General features: G+C 40.5%; 1 protein-coding gene across 4 annotated transcripts in view; it reads right to left on the bottom strand.

The window, feature by feature from the left end:
• RTN3 (reticulon 3) overlaps positions 1-13,623 on the bottom strand; it is a 56,674-nt gene that overhangs the window by 26,359 nt on the left and 16,692 nt on the right. Inside the window, exon 3 of one of the 4 annotated variants that reach the window (XM_038764068.1) lies at positions 4,380-6,791. The exons of 2 other annotated variants lie outside the window; for them this stretch is intronic. In XM_038764068.1, the coding sequence (XP_038619996.1) occupies positions 4,380-6,791 (2,412 nt within the window). Of the gene's footprint in view, positions 1-3,016; positions 3,106-4,379; positions 6,792-13,623 lie in introns of those variants that run through there. One more of the 4 variants, XM_038764072.1, reaches the window with a different exon arrangement.

Raw genomic sequence — 13,623 nt, 5'->3', positions numbered from 1 at the left:
ACCATCAGGTCAGGAGAGTTACTAAGTTGTCCGTTAAGAGAGTTCTGCTTCAAGGAGAAGAAAGAATGCATGAGGTTTAAGTTTCAAACTCTAGCTTTACGATCATAACAATAATAACTGTAGTATTTTTAAGTGCCTACTGGGTGCCAAGCACTGTACTAAGCCCTGGGATAGGTTCAGGATAATCAGGTCCCATACGGAGCTCGTAGCTCAAGATAATCAGGTCCCATACGGAGCTCGTAGCTTAAGTAGGAAGGAGAAGAGGTACTGAATCCCCATTTGGCAGGTGAGGGAACTGAGGCACATAGAAGTGAGATGACTTGCCCAAGGTCACAGAGCAGGAAAGTGGTGGAGCTGGGATTAAAACCCTGGTGTCCTCTGACTCCCAGGCCAACTGCTATGACTCTCGAAAGTAAGCTGGATAAATATTATTGTTTTCCTGAAACCTCCATCCATGAAATTCAGCACAAAATAATTCTTCTATAGAACAGGTGGTGTGGACAACCCAATGACGGACTCTGAGTCTTTCCTAAATAAAAGTTGGGCAAGCCTCGGTCCTGTCATGAAGATTTCAGAATGAGAACCTGTGCATAAGAATAATAATAATAGTAATAATGGCATGTATTAAGCGCTTACTATGTACAAAGCACTGTTCTAAGTGCTGGGAAGGTTACAAGGTGATCAGGTTGTCCCACGTGGGGCTCACAATCTTAATCCCCATTTTACAGATGAGGGAACTGAGGCACAGAGAAGTTAAGTGACTTGCCCAAAGTCACAGAGCTGACAATTCGTAAAGCCGGAATTTGAACCCATGACCTCTTACTCCAAAGTCCATGCTCTTTTCACTGAGCCACGCTGCTTCTCTAAACTGAAGACATACTAGTTAGTGGTCTGCAGAGTGCTACTAAAGTGGCTTACAATGCCTTCATTCTTCTAGAGCTCCTTTGAGGGCAATGATAACTTGACCTGGAGGATTTGTGGCTGCATTTTAATCAGAGGGATGAGACTCCAGCTTTATTACAAATAAAACAGAATTCTGATTACCCAAACTATTGTTATCTGTATCAAGGCTAGTTTGAATATCTGGAAAAGTTCAGATAACCAAAGAAACAAAGGCGGGGGCTCACTTGGTTGAGAGAGTCAAATCCAATTGCTCACTTGAACTTTATCATCTGATACAGGCTCAGTCACAACCTCACCAAATGCTGTTGGTTTTCTTCACATCTCCAGAATCTGCTCCTTCCTCTCAAGTCAAACTGCCACCAAACTTGTCTAAGCACTTGTCACAGCCCGAAGTGATTACTGCATCAGCCTCTTTGCTGACGAAGAAACTCTCCTCTCTCCACTCTGCTGCCCAGGAATTTTTCTAAAACATCTTCTGTGGACTTTTCCCTATTCCTCAAAACTTGATGCCCAATCCTCTGGTCAGCAAACTGCACTCTCCAAATTTCTCAGCTCTAAGGCACTCAATCAGTTCTTTCCCCACACTGTGTGACCTCATCCCTCTCCTGCAGCAATTCAGCCCACAACACTTAGCTCCTCTAACACCAACGAACTTACTTTGCCACGCTCTGGTCTCTCGGTCAGCCCCTTGCTCACGTCCTCTCTCCTGCATGAAACTACCCTCCCCACTTCACTACTGAAGACTTCTGCATATACATCCCCCCCACTTTTAACTCTTGCTTCCCGCTAATTTGATTTTATTTTAGTGTGTGTTTCCCCAGCTAATATTTACATTCTTGAGGGTGTGGCTCATATTGACTAAGTAAGTCCTCTACGCAAAGTAAGTACTCAATAAACACTACTACCAACTGACTTGCTCATCAAACCACAAGGCAAAGGGCTTCTGTAATATTTCATTATTCTCATTGTATGACTACTAATCAACTTTTCTGATCATTTTTAAGAAAGGATAACAGTAAAATGTTCCTACTTTGGGGGAAAAAAAGGTCATTAAGATCCAGGTATATCCCTGGTTACTACAACCACCTCAAAGAAACAATTTACTCTAGTTTGTGTCAGATTTTCAAGATGGTGAACTGGGGAGGCAACTTCTTTTGGAAATGGATGCTGTAACTATCAATGAGTTAAATGTATCTCATTCAGAGGAATCGCCCGATGAACGCCAACTTCAACACTCCAATGTAGCATTGCAAGATGCCAAAACAGATGGAAAAATTAGGGTTTTTCTACCACTAACTGAAATTTTGGGATTAAAAAGTTTTACATCAATTTTCAAGAAAGCAGATGACCCTATAGGTATGACTGAAGAAGACCGTAATGGAGAGAGGAATTGAAAGGTGTGGAGGGGGAGTTCATAAGGAGTTGGCCTGCTATTAAGCACCATTAAGAAAAAGAAGAAGGCTGCTGGTCTACTCAAACTGCATGAATTCTTCACTGAAGTTGAAAAACCACTATCACAGTCAATAGATTAAGCTTCTATTTCTGCTGACACCTGCAAAGACTGAAAATTATAACTCTTCATTTACCTAATATTGTGATGTTATCTTTGAATTACCTTAATAAAGATTAAATAATAGGTGAGGCTTATCATGACAAGTAAAAGCATTTCATATATTTTCAGAGGTTCTGGAACAGATCCTAATTTATATCAACTTGTGGAAAATGTACCCCATGATAAAACCACATTTTCAAGGTAGAGTGCACCTATATTACAATTTATCAAACATACAGAGATGTCAGCAAGCTGCTCAAATTACTTCAGTTTTTAACATTCCTGATCCAAAGACCAGAAATATTCCCTAGGTTTTTTACTAAGTTGGGCAATTTAAACCTTTGTCAACTTTAAACACAAAGAGGAATAACCTCCAGTTTCTTGGCCTAAGAACAAAACATTAAAATGTTTTGACAGCATTAGCAATAACCATCAATTATGGAATCTGTATAATGATAAAGAAGCAGCTCTTCTATAATTCCTTTCATCTACACTTCTTCACACGGTACCATTGTTAATTAAGACTCAACAAGCCTGTGAAGTAATAATAATCAGCCTTACTTTGTTTTGCCTGTGCTGACCCCATGAGGTAGGGCTCAATTATTAGACTCATTTTAATTAAGGAACTGGCTGAGGCAGTGAGGTTAAGTTGTTTTGTCTGAAGTCAAAGCAAGTATTAAGTCTGAACCTGGATAAGAAATCAGAGTTCTTAATCCAGATTCCCTTGACACATCACAAAGGTTACATTAATTCCAAGAGGCAGGAAGACACTAGAACTTGGGCCTCATTTGTTCTAACGAACAATTTGGCCTCACCTCTGGGTGCCAGCAACTTAGATGTCAGAAGCTAGGTACCAATGGTTAGAATGGTTGAAGCCGAATTCAAAATTTAGGGGAAGGCAAAAGCGCTTGCTGAATACAAGAGAAGCAAGTCAATAGGTGCTACCTGAATTGCTTGTTTCCTTGGCCAGAGGGCTGCATATTAACAAAGCTCTCTTCAAACCACATGAAAGTCGTTGGCACTGAGTTTTAGACAGACTTTAGGGTATCAAATGTTTATCTTAGTCCTATTCTTTGTTCAGACATTCCCTTTAAAAAACCCTAAAGCCAAACCAAAAAACTCATAAGCATCCATGATTATGTTATTGCTTTCATTTCTTAAATCCCCCAACTCATACAACAATGGAAGAATTCAAGATAGTCCACTGTCATTTAATCATTAATGGGGAAAACAACCCTTTTAAAACAAATGCTACCACCTAAAAAAAGGGTTACAAATAATGAAAACTGATGTGACTTCTCTCTATTCTGATCGTTTCAAAAGTATTTTAAACAAAGTTGGATGAAGAGGTATGTTTTTGAGTTTTATCTAAAAGCACTCCACAAAAAGTGCCCAATCACCAGGCCACCCTCTTTCATAATTGCATGAAATTTATATCCAGGACAGGATCCATTAACAAAAAGTTCTGCTTAACCTTTCTACTAAGATGGACTCACCTTCTGGTGCTTGAATGCACTTCACGGGCCTTGTTTTTAATCAATCTAAAAAGCCCATTGCAGAAACAATGGCCATTTTTAAGACACATCTTGTCTGGATGGGTGAAAATCCTGAATATTCTGTGGAACTGAGAAGCAACCTTCCTGACCAACAAAGACATCTGCAACCCCAAGAAGAAAGCCTGCAAATGATTACCTGAAGCTTACATTTTTGTGAAAGGTAGGCCAATTTTAGCGAAGAAATGGTGAAAGTACAGGAAAGGTAAAACGTGAATCTTGACGACAAGGTTCTATCTTCCCCTAACTTAAGTTCAACACATGATGTTAATTTTTACCAATATGGCTTACGGGGGTTATGATGAGAGTTGATTATAAGACAAGGACAGAAAAACTCATTACACACTGTATTTCCAATGTAAAAGGTTTACCTGAGAATTCGGTCAGAAGTCTTGTTAGGGCATGCTCATTTACCAGTTCGGTCTTGCTAGAGTTGGATGTCATTTCTACCTGGGTAACCTCTTTGGGAACAAAAGGCTCTTTAGTAACCCCAAGGTCTGGACCAGAGGTAGCCTTCATATCTGTTTGTTCTGGGATATCACGTGAGCTCTTTGACCAAATAGATTCTGCAGCAAACACAGAAGTGGCCAAATCTGTTGAGGTTGGCATAAGTCTTTCTTTTTCTTGTGGGGCTCCTATAATCTCTTGGGGAGGTTCTGGTCTTTTGCCTAATTCCTTAAGGGCCTTGATTGTGAGTTGTTCCTGTTCTAAATCTAGAGAGGTCACTGGTGTGCCTACAGCAGGAAATTTCTGGAGTCCACTGTCATTTATTCTTTGGCTTTCCACAGAGAATGTGCTGTCCTTGCCTCTGACTTCCATATCATCTGGCTCACCTTCATGGATCGCTTCCATGGGAAGGGCTGTTTTTGAATTTGGTCCCCTTCCCAGGGGTTCTCCAAAGGTATTCACCTCGGCTTTGGCTGCACTTTCCTTTATCTCGACTCCCTGAAGTGTTCCCAGAAGGACTTCTGTTGAGTCTCCTCTCTTAGAATTCGGACTCTCCCTCATGAAGCCTCCCAATTTTTCTTCATGAAATGAATCTGGGCACCGTGGAGCTGCTAACTCTCTTAGCTCTTTCACCTGAATTTTGGTTGGAGAAAATTTGGACTGCTCCGTTTGGACAGGTTCTCTACGAATGACCTGTTTCACATCTTCAAATGCTGTACTTACTGCAGATGCTTTTGGAAATGTGGTCTCACTGAGTGGACTTCCTTCAAGAACGGCAGGTTTGGCCTGTAGAGTTTCAAAGTCATTAACAGACTCTCTAAGGTCTTCGGGTTTCTTCGACTCTTTGATTTTCTTCTCATCTGCCTCCATAATAGAACTTGGAACAGACATAACTTTTTCTCCCTGGATCACATCCCTATCTGCAGTTTGGAATAAAACCTTCTCAGATTCTTTTTTCTCCCTTTCAAACGACGAGTCAACAACGTCTTCTATGACAGTATCATCAGATTCACCGGAGCTATCGGCTTCTGTCATTTCCACCAGCCCAGAGTTCTGCCACTTTGCATCACCCTTCAGGGAATCATCAGGTAAAGCCTCCTTCACATGAACTACCCCCACAAGACCCGCGGATGCACATTTCTCAAACTGAGATCCTGGTAACTCTGGAAGTATGCTGCCTATTTTCTGTACGTTATAAGCAACAGGTTCAACATGTATTTCCTTTGTGGCACCCGGGTGGGTTGGGGAAGCTTTTTTATCAATGGCACGTTCCCAGATCGGGGCTACTTCTGCCAGATCACCCGCTGATTCAGGGAGGGAACCACTTCCATCTCTGGAAGATACTGAAATTTTCTGATGAGGGGAGGTTCTAGGATTTATGACAGGAATTTCTGACTCACCCTCGTCTACAACTAATCCCGAAGTCGTAGTAACTTTGTCGGAAGGCTTTTCGGGTTGTTTTGCTTGCACTAAATCCCAGGTTAACATTTCATTTGTGAAGTTGTGCATGTCACTCACACACCTGGAAACCTCTTCTAGGGCAGCAGTTGTACGTGAAAACTGGCGGGTGAGCAATGCAGAAGTTGGAAACCGCCCTTCCTCCCGGCTTCTTGATGTAAATACTCTTGCTGGAATGTCTGTGGATGATTCTCGGTCAGTATGCATGGCCCAGCTACCAAATTCATTGGTACTCTCCTTATAAGACTCCTTAAACTCTTTGTCAAATGCTGCTTTGTCAATTATGACTTCAAAGGGTGATTCAGGGGAATCTTTTTCAATATTGGTCACGCTGGCAATTTCCGACGGGGATGAGGAATGTGAATAAACACCTCCCGTCTTAGATGGCTCATCATGTGATTTTTGGTCCATTAGCAAAGTAAACTTGGCATCATCATCATCAGACACAGCTTTGTCATCCTTTGTTGGTTCCTTTGTTTGGGTCTTTAAGTCTTGGCCCTTGTTTATGTGTTGTTCGGCTTCCCCAGTTTCCTTTGCAAGAAAGGTAGTGTGTTCAGGAAAACTTGTTGGAATAGATGAGCGGTTACAATGAACATCTGTTCCAATAGAAAATGGAGATTCTTCTAAGCCGGAAGATCCAAAAGATGGAGGGCCAGTTCCTGAGCCTGCACCAGGCTCTGGAAAACATTCTGTTTTTTTACTCTCTAGAGCAGCATTGGACTCTTTTCCTTCCTTTGATACAGCAGACTGGTCATTCAACGCTTTGCTGCTTTCTCCAGCTAATGTTGTTAGAACAGCAGTAGGAATTTCAGAAGATGAAGGAATAGAGGAAGTCTTAATTTCTGAAGGTGTCTTAGAATAGAGAGAGCTCATTCCCTCTGAAGTCAGGATTTGAAAGAGAAAAGTATTTACAGGGTGCAATTTCAGAACAGCTAGTCAGTCAAGAAGCATGCTTTTAATTTTTATTTTTACTTCATACATATTTGTACAGGGAAACAGTGGCAGATAGCTTTACTACAAGACATGCAGGAAATTGCCAATTTTGAAACAGGAAAGCCAACTTGTGCAAAGAGTTGCGACTTTACACAAATATTTTTAAGCAGTCCTATTCCTGTGACATCAAACCACAATACAAAGCTGTGCTAGGTGTGGACATAGCAGCTGAGGTGTTGGGGAAGGTAGAGGGGGTCTGCATGCAGCTTCATCAATGAAAGCAATTCACACTATAACATTACTTAATATTTTATAAAAACAATCCTTATTTAAATTCCTTATCACCCTCATTACTGGAATTTCAGTTTAAAAAAAAATACATAGGAATATTTATGGAACAGAGATGGCTAACTAAATATTTCAGAAATAAGCCATTCAAAAATGACTGTTTCTGGATGTAAGAATGTATCTCAGTTTACGTAAAGCAGAATATCCAGCTCTGTTCTACCCTTTGGTAGGGAAGGAAGAGATGTTATAAAATGAGGGAGAAGGGTCCGCCTACCCTACATCACAAGAAAGGCTAGTGAACAAAGACATTCTTCGGCAACCTAAGTGGACAGCATGCTGAGAAATACCACCCTGGATGAAGGGGAGAAGTGATAGTACACAAGGTAGCTTGTTTATCCAAGAGGATACTCAGTCTCATGGGTCCAGATAGAAGGGAGCTGGTTTTGCCCTACTCCTATCCACTTTACTGAACCATTTTTCACTTCCTTTCAACTCTTATCAGAAGACCTCGATTAACTATTCAACAGGATCCTGTCTTTCAAAATACAAGTTAAAAGTAGGTAGCAGAAAAAAGAAAAATCAAACAGTGAATCTTTACTATCAGGTGTGTCCTTTTGAGCTTGTGTACCATTTAAGATGAAAAGAAATAGTACACTTTACAATCTGGAAGCTGAAGCTGAAGAACGTAAGCACTTGGGGAACTTAGCAACGATTAAATGAGATGAAGAGTTATGAATTATGCATTGCTGAGGTAGAGGCTATTTGGCCCAACCCACTATCCTATACCTGTGCTAATAAAGCACCAAAACATACTTTTTTCTTTGCCTAAAGGCAGTATGGTATTTTCAGCAATGTAGTCAGAACTCCTACTCCAGTCCACACTTCACTCAGCTGCCCGGCTCATCTTTCTAAAACACATTCAGGACATGTTACCCCCATCTTCAAAAATCTCCAGGGGCTGCCCACTCACCTCTATATCAAACAAAAACTCCTCATCATTGGCTTTAAAGCACTTCATCACCTTGCCCCCTCCTACCTCACCTCGCTTCTCTCCTTCTACAACCCAGCCCGTGAAGTCACTCTCTAGTGCTAACCTTCTCACTGTGGCTCAATCTCACCTCTCTCGACACCAACCCCCTTGACATCGACCCCTGGCCCACGTCCCGCCTCTGGCCTGGAACACCCCCCATCAACTCGGACAATTACTTTCCCCTCCTTCAAAGCCCTACTGAGGGCACATCTCCTCCAAGAAGCCTTCCCAGACTAAGCCTCCTTTTCCTCTCTTCCACTCCCTTCTGCGTCACCCTGGCCTGCTTCCTTTGCTCTTCACCCCCCGCCTGCAGCACTTGTGCATATATCTGTAATTTTATTTATTTGTATTGATGTCTGCCTCCCAGCACCCAGCCCCGCCTCACTGTGAAATCATTGTGGGCAGGGAATGTCACTGTTTATTATTGAATGGTACTTTCTCAAGGGCTCTGAACAATGCTCTGCACACAGAATGAATGAATGAACTATAGGTAATCATGAATCGGTGGAAGAATTATCCCGGAACCAATACATGGGCTCCTTATGTTTTTACTCGGCTTACTGACTACGCCAAGGAAGATGATTTGGATTGGATAGGGGCAAAGCAACACTCTCAGGGAAGCCCTCCCAGCAAAGCGAAATGAGATTCAGAGATGAGCAAATTGGTTTCACCTCATGGGGAGAACAAATGTTGGGTGTGTTTCCTCCAATGATTCGGGCCTGACTGCTGATCTTGTTGTGAATAACCGAAGACTCAGGATAATCAGTTTGGGGATTTTTAAAAATGGAATTTGCATTTCTTTTCCAATAATGCAGGGGTGTGTTCCTAAAGAACTTCACTTTAAGGAGAAATCTCACTGAAGTACTCGTATTGTGTGTGATGCTGTGCGCATGGGCCAAACTGTTTTCTTTCAACCCTGCACTGCACTGAATCCAGACAGATGTACATTGCTGGAAGATTCCATTCATTCATTCTTTCAATCGGATTTATTGAGCGCTTACTGTGTGCAGATCACTGTACTAAGCGCTTGGGAAGTACAAGTTGGCAACATATAGCGACGGTCCCTACCCAACAATGGGCTCAATAGCCTCCCATCCAAAACACATCATGAAAACACACATCAAAGCAGAACAGATTGTACTTGGGGGTAAAAAAAACTCTGACTTTTCTTTAAAGTACAACCTAAGAATACTGCCACCTACTCCATATTAAGCTGGATCCTGACAAAGGTGTTCAACACAAGACAAATTCAAATTTATTGAAAATAATTTTTTTTAAACTGAACAAAGGAATCAACTCAAGCCTCAACAATACAAAAGGTAATTTGCTGAATATGGATAACTGAGGGTCACAGAGATGCCAACTTTTCATTTTGAGCCGGGAGGCAAACTTGGGGGCAGAGCCTTGAGGGGAAAAGGAAGGAAGAAACAACAGGGAAGGAAGGAAAAGAGGAAGGGAATGAGTGAGGAAGGAAGAGGAAGTAAAAGGTACAAAAGAAGGACAGCTGCTTCCTTTGCTGTCTCACCTCTGGCCCTGACAAGGAACCGGGGCCTGATGTGAACAGCTTTTTTTGCCCAATCAAATGCTATCACCATAGCAGCCTCACGGCCATGTTTGATAGGCCTGAAAGACTCTTTAGGAAAATGGCTGACATTTTAGCTGTTAACTAAACCTCTACATCCTGAATAATTTACACTGACAATATTCAGATTTGGAAAGACCAATTGTTTTATTCCTGTGAAGAGACAAAAGTGAGGTCGCTGAACTTTACAGCCAATTAATTCATCTCTCCTACTTGCAGCCGAACAGAAAAGTACTTCCTTCTGAACATGCGCTTTTTTATTCTCTGGTTTTGAACTGCAGCACTGGATTAAAGCCTGACAGCACAGTTATGAATAGAAAATTCTCTGGCAATGTTAAAGTATTAGCAGACTTCGGCAGGACATGCTAGCACCAAGACATGGTGCTAAGCTAGGTTGAAAGTAAATTACTAAGGTTTTATGTGATGGTGTGGAAGCACTTCAAAATTCTCCGGACCTAGATCTAAGCCCATCAACAATCTGAAATGGCCCACCAGGAACACAGTTCTGATAAATACCGCATTATTCCAAACTTTATGGCATGGCATTAAATATTCGGGCATGTAATAGGCAAAACTGGCAATATCTGACAGGGAGATGAAGGAAGAAATTGGGAAAGTTCTTAAAATCCCCAACATACATTATGGTTAGAGTGTATGTTGGGGATTTTTAAAAATGTAGAGTTACAACTCTGGAAGCTACACCACTTTATGGGCTGGAAAAGGACACAGAGTCTACTGGTCCTTTTCTCCTTTGGGCTAAATAAAGAATTTCATTTTCTGGAGGTTAATGATGATAAAATCAGAATGCCATTCAAATATATTAACAGGTCTTAAAAAACCAGGTAGAAAACAACAATCATAAATATTGTTCAAAAACTTGAGGTGGTTTAAAAATCCTGCTAACATATTCTGAAGAATTGAAAAGCCATCATTTAGGGGTACAATTTTTGCTTATACAAGGGAATATTGAAATCAGAGGCTTTATTCCAGGTTTCCTGTTGGCCAGTGGAAATATCACTAATTGGTAACTGAAAATCTACCTTCCTTTCCACAGTTAACTACCAAAATTGGCATTAACTTAGAAAAAACACCAAGATAAAACTCAACTGTAAAAGGCGAAGTCTACAGGGAACATTTTTGACTAGAAAAAGTTACAAAAACAATTCACTCTGCACAAAAGGCCATCTAAAACCATATTTTATATTCTCTTGATTGTTTTTGCATTTTCTTTCTAAGTTTGTGAGACAAATTAATGCTACCCGGCATATTCTGGAGAAACCTGGCTCACAGATACTTTGGCTTTCTTCCTCTATTCAGGCAAATGGGAAAATCGTAAAGGAGCTTAAAAGGCCTTCATTTTACTGATACAATCTGTACATTATAAATTCTTAGCCAAAGTTGAAAAGTTGTTCAGTTGGGTTGCACCAGACCACTTGACCAGTTTTAAAAGTGTTTAAATCCGGATATATTTGTCCCTACTCTTACTGCTCTGGTCTATACAGGTAGATGTCTTAATGACTTTATCTTGACCCCACCAACCTGAGATACTGGAATTCCAGGATTAATCCCCACAGTAAATTCTAGTTTATGGTGCAACTTGCCCAAATACTTGGTAAACATAATGATGAGGCACCACAAAGGAGCAACAAGTCATTAGTTTAACTTTCTACATTTCTGGGAAACAACACAACATGGAATTGACTACTGGTGTTTCAAAGGAAAGTTCTAACCATATTTCTCATAATCAATGAACAAAACCAAGACAACAGATTTAAATAATAGTTCTTTGGTTCAGATAAATTAGGAGATTAATTTTAAGAACTCACATCAATCTTGCAAGAGTTGTAAATGATTTAACCTTCTTTTAAGTTCCCCACTTTTAATAAAATTGCTCCCTTAAACCCAGATTGCTTAATCTTCCCTCTTTAATCTTTCCTTCCCTCAGTTTGTCTCTTGCAAACCTGGACTGCACAGATTAAGTGCCAGTGTCTGATAAATTACTGAAACAGGCATCTACTTGGTTCAATCCAGATTAAGAAACTAGTAAACAGAAATAAATCTGTTATTCTACTTCATATAAAGGGCAGCATTTCCATAGGGTGAGTGGCATAGGATAATGTCATAGCTAACATTTGGTCAATAAATTTAACACTGCCACATACATTTAAACACACTCTAACCAAGCTCTTGAAAAAACATTCAAGCATAGGTTTCCCTCCACATGAATCTTTCTAATTTACAAAGCAAGTAGGAAAGACAAAACTGAAGCTAAATAACGTGCAAAGCGGTATCAGCAATTTCAGCCACAGCACCAAAATAGGAAGTTAGCCAGTAGACACTTTGCAGCCAAGTTGGGTCCTAAACAAAGGGTTTCTTTTGAACAAAGAAAAATGTTGTTTTTTGTAAAAAGGCTGTAACTGGCTAAATACTTTTTCCCTAATGCCTGCCCCCAAATTCTCAACACTGAAACTTCCTATTCAGGATGCCTATGTATTGCACTAACGAGACTGAATCCACAGACATCCAAGGAAGCAAACGCACTTCTGATCCTGTGTAGTAACGCTGTTTCAATTTGTTTTTCCCCTAAATGAAATAATTCATAGAATTTATTCTTCCTGATTCTGCTTTTAGTAAAGGCTGAACATCAGGCTTAAACAAGGAAATCCAGGGATAGCTTATACTTATTTCTGACAAGGGATATCCCTAAATACAAATTTACTGAATAGGATACAAGTTAAGACAAATCATGGTAATATGATTACAGCCAAAACTTAATGCTCCATTATTCCTTAGCTTTTAACATTTCAAAAGAAAGGAAGAGCCTCTCCAGATAATCACTAGGAAGAAAAGGGTGCTGGACATGATTCAGAAATGGGGGCAAAGTCTGAGCTGGTGGCTAACCACTTTTGGAGAAGAATCTCTGGAGAACCTCTAGACTGAAGTGTGAGTCACTTTACTGATAAAAATCTTTCCCACCTCTTAGATCCCATAAATGCAGGTTTTAATGAATTGCACTTGAAAATTGAAAAGATGTCACATTAATAAATACATTGATGCCAAACTGGCATTATTTGTGGATGGAAGCACTGTGGCCTTGTGGATAAAACACTGGCCCGGGAGTCAGAGACCTGGGTTCTAATCCCAGCTCCATCACTTACGTCCTGTATGACCTTGGATTTAAATTTTCTATGCCTCAGTTCCCTCATATGAAAAATGGGGATTCACTACCTGTGCTCCCTCCTACTTCGAAAGTGAGCCCCAATGTGGGACCTGATAATCTTGCATCTACCCCAGCACTTAGTACAGTGCTTGACACCTAGTAAGTGCTTAACGAATACCATTATTACTATTGTCCTTTGAAAAATGAACACTACCATATAGTTTGATCCATAACTCGGATATCACCTACTACTCCCATTGCACCAGCAAAATGAAAGCACAAATTTACACAAATTTCTCTCTAAAGTTCAGAATAAATTGTGAAATTAAAACTGTTTTGAGTGGATTTCAGATTAGAAAAAAATCCTACTTTTTCTATTCTCCACTCTCCATTGGTTTAAAAAAATAATAAAACCAGGAACCTGCTAAGGGTATTTCTTTAGTCAGCTGCTGCCTGTTATTCTCTCATCTGTAGACATGTTTAGTGATGTTAGTTGTACATAGGTCAGCATCAGCATGCAATGCTTACACTGGCAGAACTGTTCCTTTCCTCCAAGCACAAAAAAAGTCCTGATGAAACTGAGGCATGGATTTATGAAAAGGTATGAGATGACACTTGCAACGATGAGAAGAGAGCAGAGCAAAATTTCCTTTCTGCCATCACCCCCTCAGATTCCACCAGTTAATTCTAGAGCATAAATTTAAAAATAACACCTTT

The sequence above is a fragment of the Tachyglossus aculeatus genome, chromosome 22 (assembly GCF_015852505.1).
Source record: "Tachyglossus aculeatus isolate mTacAcu1 chromosome 22, mTacAcu1.pri, whole genome shotgun sequence".
Classification (NCBI taxonomy): Eukaryota; Metazoa; Chordata; class Mammalia; order Monotremata; family Tachyglossidae; genus Tachyglossus; species Tachyglossus aculeatus.
Note: the sequence above shows the minus strand (reverse complement) of the source record. Positions and strands in the feature narration are given on the sequence as shown.